General features: G+C 46.7%; 1 protein-coding gene across 1 annotated transcript; it reads right to left on the bottom strand.

The window, feature by feature from the left end:
* Positions 1-5976: 5976 nt before the first annotated feature.
* On the bottom strand, positions 5977-8927 carry LOC119351834. The gene is made up of 6 exons (XM_037618630.1): positions 8910-8927; positions 8752-8791; positions 7855-7942; positions 7674-7729; positions 7483-7527; positions 5977-7354 (listed from the first exon to the last, which is right to left on the bottom strand). Exons 1-6 carry the CDS (start codon positions 8925-8927, stop codon positions 7152-7154), a joined length of 450 nt encoding a protein of 149 aa, XP_037474527.1. The 3' UTR covers positions 5977-7151.
* Positions 8928-9568: the final 641 nt, after the last annotated feature.

Genomic DNA, 9568 nt, shown 5'->3' with positions numbered 1-9568 from the left:
TAAGCCACGTCGAGCTATCAAATCCCAAGTATTGGCCGACTTCATCGCCTAATGGACAGAGGCCGAGCTCCCTAAAGATTACGACACGTACTCCAATTGGGTCATGTATTTTGACGACTCCAAAATGCTGGCAGGGTTAGGAGCGGGCGTCGTTTGAACATCCCCTACTGGAGACGTCGTCCAGTATGTTCTCCAAATACTATACACAGACTCCAATAACGTAGCCTAATATGAGGCCTTATTGCATGTTCTCCGAATGGCTGTCTCCATGGGCATACAATGCCTAGAAGTACGCGGGGGCTCAAACCTTGCAATATCTCAAATAAATGGAGATTTCTACGCCAATGGTCCAAAGATGGCAGCATACCGTAACGCAGTCATAAAAATGTCAGCCCGGTTCGAAGGGCTCGAGTTCTATCATGTGGCTTGAGAATGTAATCAAGCGGTGGATGTCCTTGCTCGTGTCGGTGCTAAGCGCGACCCCGTCCCACCTAATATTTTCCTGGAAAGGCTCTTTAAGCCATCCGTGGTGTGGCAGGGGGAAAACGACAATACTAGTCCGAATCCAAACATAACCCTAGATCCTGGAAACACCGATGTCGTCGGGGGCTCAGCCACCGAAATAACACCGTTGGCGCATCTCATCATGATAGTCATTTCCCCATGGACCGAAACCTTCCTGGCCTACGTTAACAGGAAAGAGCTTCCTGAGGACTAGAATGAGGCCCGCTGCATTGTCCGGTGTTCAAAGGCATACACGGTTCATGATGGAGAGCTCTAGAAGAAAAGCGCCACCGGAGTCCTTCAACAATGTATATCCCAGGAAGAGGGGCGGCAGCTCTTGGCTGAAATTCATGCCGGACTCGGCGGTCACCACGCTGTTGTCGAGCCCTTGTTAGCAAGGTCTTCCGTACAGGGTTTTATTGGCCGACGGCTCGAGCAGATGCACAGGACATTTTCCAATGTTGCGTCAGATGCCAATCAAAGCCATATGCCCCCCACTGCCTTACAAACAATCCCCATCACTTGGCCTTTTGCGGTTTGGGGACTCGATATGGTCAGACCCCTTAAAGGAGGAAGCCATAAGAGAAAGTATCTGTTGGTCATGGTGGATAAATTCACTAAGTGGATAGAAGCCAAATCATTTAAAACGGCCGAAGCAGGGCCGGTAATAGATTTCATATCTGGTGTGGTACACCGTTACGGTGTCCCGCACAGTATAATCACTAATAATGGCTCCAATTTTACAACCGATGAGGTGAAAACCTGGTGCGCTAATGTTGGCATTAAGCTCGATTACACCTCTGTCTATCACCCGCAAACAAAGGGTCAAGTCGAATGGGCTAATGGTCTTATTATGAGCGGCATCAAACCCAGACTAGTGCGGTCTTTGAAGGAATCAGATAAGCACTGGGTGGAGGAACTTAACTCCGTACTCCAGGGGCTGTAGACCACGCCCAACTGCTCTACTGGATATACACCCTTCTTCATGGTGTACGGTGCGGAAGCTGTGTTACCCTGCATGACTCACCTCGAGTGCGTATGTACTAAGAGAGAGAGAGGCCGATCTTGATCGGCAGGACAACTTAGATGCCTAGGAGGAGGAGCGCGACATCGCCAAAGCCCGTTTCGCATTTTATCAACAGCGGGCTCACAGGTACCAAAGCAGAGAAGTGCGGGCCAAGACGTATAACATTGGCGAACTCGTTCTACGCTTGCCGGAGAAGAAAAAGGACAAAATCAAGCCCAAGTGGGAGGGCCCCTTCATCATTGATGAAGTTCTCACCGGAGGAGCGTACCGCCTACGTGATGCATCAGATAATCACCTGGAGCCGAACCCCTGGAACGCGGCCAGACTACGACGATTTTATGCCTAACGCCGAACTCTGTGTTCGTTTCCTCCCTCCTATTATTACCATTATTTATTTTTTCTCTTTTCGTCTTTTACCTTTTTTCATTTTCTCTTTAGCCTTACGGCTTCAGTGCGGCTAGACCATCCCTACCTAACGCGTACATCCCTAAATATGTACGTTCACCATACCTGGGGGCTTCTCGTACAGAAGCTTGTGATTATTCTTCGAGCATCAAGCTCAGCACATATGCATTCCTTTTTTCCATATGTACCTTTTCTTCGCCACTATATGCATCGATATGAATTAAGTTTTGGCCAAGCTGGCTTGCCTGGCTCCTGTGCGTATGCCCTACGTTCCCGTTAGTTCGGCTAGGGCATATAGGGAGCACCTTTGCGATTGTTATTGCCGGGTCATCCAGATGTGTACCTCAGACTGGGTGAAGCCGAAAGCTAGCGTTCTTAAGGGAATATTCGGTCGGTGAATTAAAGGTGTTTCCGCATTCACTCCATTGTGAGCCTAGATGTTAGTTACTCTATGATTTTATCAATCACTGTTCGGACATGCACATTAACATGCATGCACACCCAGGGAAAGGAACCCTTAACGGAACTATTCTCTCTGGAAGATGTTTCTTACATAATGTAATATAACATAACTAGTCGGATACACATTGTCTGTTTGAGCAACTATGACCCCTACGCCTAGTTTCCATGCATACCCCAGTATATTCTACCCTACGGTATTCGGAAACACTTCGAACCTTCGGGTCAAGAGTTTGAAGCAAAAAGGTCGGCGATGAAAATTGTCTTTATTATCCAGCTAGAAGGAAAGTACATAGTCGCTCATGACTCAAACACTTCCTCCTCTATACCATCCAAAAGGCTGTCTAATTTACAATCCTGTTGAGAATATTTTGCGGCCACCTCTACATGGTCATATACTAAGCTAACAGGAATTTCTTCCCCATTCGGCCCTAGCGGTCCAACACGAGCCATGTGATTAGGATCCAACTTGGTATATGCGTCTTCACCATGGCCCAGGCCTCTCGCGCACCCTCTCGGCAGGCCGATATCTTCCACAGCCGGACACGCCGCCACGCTCCCTTGAACAACTCTGCCAGCTTCTCCATGCTTCCTGGAGGGGAGTCAGATGGCCATAAAGCCTTGGCTACACTCCGCATTGCCTGCCGAGCTTGCTTGTTCAACTGCAACAGCCCTTGCAGAAGATCACTTGATGATCCGGACACCTCCTCTTTGGGGAGGTTCGTCAATACACCTGCAATTACAGCTATATCATCTACCGTTACCTCCTAACTGTTATAAGATAAAAGCGGCCATGTACTAAATATGCCGCCTCGCAGCTTCTTGTTCTCCTTCACAGATTCTGCTAGCTGAGCTCGCACATCTTTCAGTTCTTCGCCCAGTTTGGCGTTCGAATCCTAGAGTTTCTTTTTCTCCTAAACGACTTTTGTCAATACACGCTCGCCTACTGCTAGTAGCTTTTTGGCTCTGTGTTCTTCGCTTCGAGCGGCGTCCAGCTGCTCCCGTACTTGGTCTAACGACCCAATACAAAGATAAATTCCCATATTCGCACTATCGGTGTATCATTATGAATTTCCGGTAGAGGGAAATATTACCGAGAGATGCCTTGTATTTCTCCAGTTCGGCATTAGCAGAAAGCAGCTGGCGCTGACACTTTTCTAGTTCTTGAGCTAGCTGGGTGTTCTTCTCCGTAAGCACCTGGTTGTACATTGATCCTTAAATCAGCTGTTTCAACTCCTTTAAGTCTCGGGGGCTACTGGCATATAGTTATCATAGTCAGACAAAACAAATTTACCTGCACATTTTTTAAATGTTGCTTTGCGGCCCTGTTAATTCCATCTCGGGCAGCTCGGATGTATGCATCGGCCGAGCTGAATGCGTTAAATGACTCTTCTGAAAAGCCAGGGTCTTGTAAAATGGCCCGGCGGCGCCGATGATTCATGGCACTCTACACTTCCGAGTTGGTGACGGACACATCGTCCGAGTCCTCGGCTGGGGGACAGTCCGGTGTCACCCTCGCATCAGCCCTCGCCTTCACGGCAGGATTTGAATCCTGGCTGCGGGAAGTACGGCCGCTTGAACCTCCGGATATAGTCCAGCGCACCTTTCTCCTGACACATGGAAAACGGGTAGGTCACTGTTGGACGTGACTGTTCAGGTGCATGTTGATGAATTTGTACCTCTTCGATGAAGGTAGACCGTGTCTTCGTTTGCTTTCCTCTTGGAAGACTCGCCCGGAGTAGGGGACGCCTTCTTCGGAGGAACCCTTGGACCGGTACGTCATGCTGAACCCTTCCCCTTTTGAGCACAGGATAGTGTGGTGGGTAAGAAGAAAGGAGAGATTTCTTTTGAATAAGGTGTCTTCAGATCACTTACGTGTGAAGCTGGGAGGAGGCTGGGGTAGTCGGCGATAATACGTATATATGTACCATCGTAGCTCATTTGATAGAACGTTCCCTCCTCAAGCTCCACGAATATGTCCAGGTCTTCTTCATATCCGGGGTCAAGATCCCGGTTGCGATTCTCCGACTGAGGGGCAGGGTCATGGATCCCCTCGATAGCCTTTCGCCATTCCTATTATGAGCAGATAAGATGCTGCCTATCAACAAATGATTCAAGGACAAGATAAATTAAGTGAAGCCGAACCTTACCCAGCTGGGAGGATTGTACATGGAAAGTCCGTCTCGATGTTGGAGACGGCTGAACTCCTCCTTCTTCCCTTTATACAGCTCGGCCAGGATCTTGGCTAGAGCGGCGGGGGTCTTTGGTCCTTTTTGGCCATAACGTGAGGCGTCATCTTCTCCGTTATAGTGCCACATGGGCAGTCCTCGGTATTGGAGTGGCTGGACACCCCGCGTTATGGAAATTGCCATCACTTCGACTATTGACAATCCGGACTGGGCAAGCGTTTTAATCTTGCCCAGTAGCAAGCCGATTTTTGCGCTATCCTCTTCCTTGAGGCTCCGAGGATGCCAGTTGTGGCGCTTCTTCAGCGGAGCATTTGAAAACTCGGGGAGGCCTATGCGGACAGGGTCAGGTAGAGCGATGTCGTCAATGTAGAACCATTCAGAAGACCACTCTTCAGGAGCTTTCTTCGGCGTACCGGACAGATATCCGGTCCCGGCAATGCGCCACACTTCGGCTCCTCCCACTTTGAAGATTGATCCACCTTGATTACCGGGACGAGGCGGAATAATCTTCTCCATAAATCAAAGTGGGCCTCACAACCCAGGAATAGTTCGCATAGGGAGACATAACCCGCAATGTGGAGGATGGAGCCAGGGGTAAAATTGTGCAGCTGGAGGCCGTAGTACTCCAGCAATCCTCGGAGGAATGGGTGAATTGGAAACCCCACCCCCTCAGTAGATAGGGGACGAAGCATACCCGTTCTCTTACAGACGGATTGGGAGAATGCTCTGCCTGGGTTTTGCCGTTGAAGGAGGCCAACCCTGCTCGAACAGGCACTACAAGAAATATGTCAACTTGCGACCATTATTATTGGTCACTGAAAGGTCATTGTTTTTCATTTGCGACCTTTTTGTGACCAAAAACAGAAGGTCAAAAGCTGGCGTTCGTAAACTAAAATTAACGACCCTCTCTGTGAGAAGGTCGTGGAATTCCACGACCAAAACAAAAGGTTATTTATTCTGTGACCTTCTGTTTTGGTCGCTAGCTCTCTGCCCAAGCCACGTCGGATCCGACGTGGCAATCTGACATGGCAAAATTGTGACCAATTGAAAAGGTCGTTGATAAGATTCAGCCCGGTCCATTCACTGTTTTACATGGGCCAAGCCCAACAATTCAGCCTATTTATTGTTTTTTCAGATGAATTTTTGGTCGGCTACATGGGTCTGGCCCAACAATTCAGCCCTATTAATTTCTTTGCCTGTCCCTTTTAACAACATATTTTCTATTTGTCATGTATTCTTTTGGGTCGTTTCCTTTTCTTTTTGTCATGTGTTTTTCTGGGCCGTTTCTTTGCTGGGCTTCTCACGTTTTCCCCTCAGAAATAACTGTGCAATATATCTTGGGCCCGGCCCAGTTCCAAAATAACTGATCCAATCCAAAAAATATTATGCCATTGACATTACAACATATCACACCACAAGCTATCTTGGGCCTAGCCCAGTTCTGATACATTTTCAAAGCAACATGCAATGTTATAGGAGCCCAAAATATAATATTGCTTGTATTACAACCATTCATTCTAGCAATACATATCTTTACATCCCAAGAACAGTAAGTGCCAAACAGAACTATTCTACGACAAAGAAAATTAAAACAGAAGTTTAGATGATAAGACAGAATAAAAGTTCATATTTTCCTCCTTCAATATTTGAAAACCTCATTCACCTTGCAATAGATCAATCATGAGTGAGAAACTATGCAGCAGCAAAAAAATGTTCAGATGATGCAAAAAGTAGATAATAAAATCACTAGCAACAATTAATATGGTTTGGATCAAGTCTCAAGAATATTACAGTACTGCAGATACACTATATTCATGTACAATTGTAGATACACTATATTAATGATCAAATCTCAAGCATTGTACTAGTAGTTCTACACATTTGCACCACATATGTAACTTGCTGTAGATAGACTATATTCATGTACATAACAGTTTCAGTTAATAATAATTATCTAAAAGAGTTTCATTTAGTGTGTGTGCTCAGACAAAAAAAACATTACAAGTAATTAATCACTACTCCAAAACAAGCAAACATGCTACTGATGCATGACAATATGTGTCAAAGACTTTCTGCAAGAACTTACTCCTAATGCTACTGATGCAAAACTACTCCCAATGGACTGCTGCAGCTATACTGCAAGAAGTTCCAGCTATACTCCATGTATTGTTGTCCAGGAGTATTCCAATTCATCTTTAAAAAAATGTTCAAACACTGACTGAAAAAGGAATGCAAAAAGAGATGCAGTACCCAACTGTACTCCAGTGGAGAGCATCCGCCCAAAAGAAAACAAATAGAATGGCTGAAAAATTACTCCAGTTTACACTCCTCTTTTAGCAGTACAGATTATAGCTAATGCAACATCACGGGAGATGATGTCTAGGAGTATTTGCAAATGATATAGCATCATGGAGTAGCATAACATGTTTTAGCAGTACAGGTTATAGAGTAAGCAAGCAAGCAAGCAATCATGGGAGATGATGCTACCAGTTAATATCAGCACATGACAAGACAAAAATCATGGCATCAACACAAGCATCAACAGCATACTAACACCTAAACTGATACTAAATTGATGGAGTCCCATCCATCCATGAGAGAAGAAAGTGCCTTTGGTTGATAAAGAGAAGAGAAAACTTCCTCTTGCAGGGATCAAACCAGAGGATACCAACCCATCCACCAATTTGCAGGTTGTGTGGCTCAAGGTCATGGTGCCGGACACCGTATCCGTGGCAAAAAGCAACACCCTTGCAAGCTGGTACACCATGATCTACATGCACAATACCAGCAAGTTCACCAACAACGAATCAGTCAATCAAACGCTGTCGGCACATTCAAACAAACACCTCGCGTGCAAGATCTAGAAAACGAATGACAAACAAACGCACAATAACTTACCGACTCGCTCAAGCTCTTCCACCTCCCACCCGCTGCTTTGCCTACCTGGATAAAAAATTTACAGCGGAAGCAACTAATTAGCTCCACCATCATGACCCAATATACATCACCTGGCAGATTAATTTCTACTGTGTACACGTTGGTATAGAAAAAAAATCAGGAGTGGGAATTAGTCTATGTAAGAAACTTACAGCAGCGACAGACTTGTTCATGGGGTTTTATGCTTGAAATCCTTGCGGAACTCGCCCTTGATGGCAACCAATCAACAAAAAGCAGGTTCAGAACAAGGGCCTCCCGGGAACCATGGGGAAACAACAACAGAAAAATAGAATCTGACGAAGGAAGCAAGGGGAGAGGAAGGACATGACGTACATGAAGACGAAGAAGGCCTCGCCCACGTCCTTCTTGCCGGCAGCCCCTGCGCGTGAGGTGCGCCTTGGCGGTTGCGGCCTTCGCGTACCTGCCAAAAGACCCATTCAGAATTCAGATCACACCTACACACGGCGAACCATTGAAATTCGAACCAACTCAAAGCAGAGCAGGCCTTGTGAAATATTTGTTTCCTAGAGTAGATATTAGCTTTGAACCTCACAATGTACAAAGATCGCACCTACACTCATTGATTTCAAATGTACAAACAAATCCATATCACTACACCTCACAAACTATACTTGCTAATTCCTGAACATTCTTTTCTTTCAAGGCAAGCCACATTGTAAGTAAAGGAGATAGTGGGCTGTCATGTCTAACATAATTTGGGGAGACCACCGCTGCTAAATATTGTGGTCGACATCAATGGAACACCGGCTGTCCTGGAAAATCAATATGCCTAGAATACTTTTTCTGCTATGAAAATAAGAATAATTGTTTCTATGGAAATCTAGATTAGAGAAAACTTCAGTTCTTCTGCTCTCTCATTGGGATGATTGGGTGCCCTAATTTTCTCATTGGACAACTCTCTCTAGCTGCGAGATAGTATATTTTTTGCTTCTCTACTCTTCTATGCATGCAGTGCAGGTATGGTAGGTCAGGGCCACCTAGCTAGCTATGCTCGACATTGCTTGGTTGAACAAAAAACAAGATGTTATGATTCAGCAGTGTACTTGATATTTGGCAAGTATGGTTTCTTGCATACAAGTGAGGAAGAGCAATGTACAAGATAAATCATTTTATACGAAGCCTTTTTTGCTAGCCATTTTGCGATCTACACAACAGTTACACACACACAACAAGTAAAATGTGTACTGAAGCTGGGAATTTCCAACCCACCTGAGCCGTTGTTGAAGTATACAATGAGAATAATCACTCCCTGCAACCAAACAAACAGCGGTAGAAGTGTCGTCAGCATTCAGCAGCCAAACAGGCGTACAAGCCCAAACAATTGCATCAACACTCCTACGAGAGGGAGATGGGGGGAAAGTGATTACCAGGACAAGCAGTGCCATGGTGAGCATGGAGGGCAAGCGCGACTTATGGTGGAGCAAGCTGGCGATGGTGGTCTCTTCCCTATGCTTCTCATGTGACATCACAAATAGAGGCGTCTGCTATCTCTGTGGAGTACAACACCTCACTCCTCGGCGGCCTCCTTCCTTCCATCCCGCTGTCTCTTCTTCCCCCTTCCTGCTAGGCTAGGAAGCTCTATGGCGTCGGTAGCGGCTGAGTAAAAGCAGGAGGAGGAAGTCGGCATGCGAGCACCTCCGTTGAGGCCATTGACGATGGCGCAAATCCGCCTCGTTTTGGCTGCCGCCTGATGCGAGGTGAGGAAGAGAGAATCGGTACGGAGCAGGCCATGGCGACCTCCATCGAGGCCCAAGTCGAAGAAACCATGGGCAACCATGGCAGATCTGGTCGCGCCATGGCGGCCGCCTGACCAGCTCGCTCGGTCTCCCTACCTCTTCTCTTCCTCTTCTGGTGAGGGTAGGGAAGGGGAGGGTACTGGAGAGGGTACGGGAGTGGCGGCTGTCGGGGAGATACCGGAGGCCATGGCCACCGACCGGATGTGAGGGGTTCGGCAGTGTGTGGCGGCGGCTGCGATGTGGGAGGGGATTTGTCTATGAACTGAATCGAATCGGGGTTGGGTTGTGTT

Source organism: Triticum dicoccoides, chromosome 1A (assembly GCF_002162155.2).
Source record: "Triticum dicoccoides isolate Atlit2015 ecotype Zavitan chromosome 1A, WEW_v2.0, whole genome shotgun sequence".
In the NCBI taxonomy this organism is placed as follows: Eukaryota; Viridiplantae; Streptophyta; class Magnoliopsida; order Poales; family Poaceae; genus Triticum; species Triticum dicoccoides.
The sequence above is the reverse complement of the archived record's forward strand: the minus strand, read 5'-3'. Positions and strand labels throughout refer to the sequence as shown.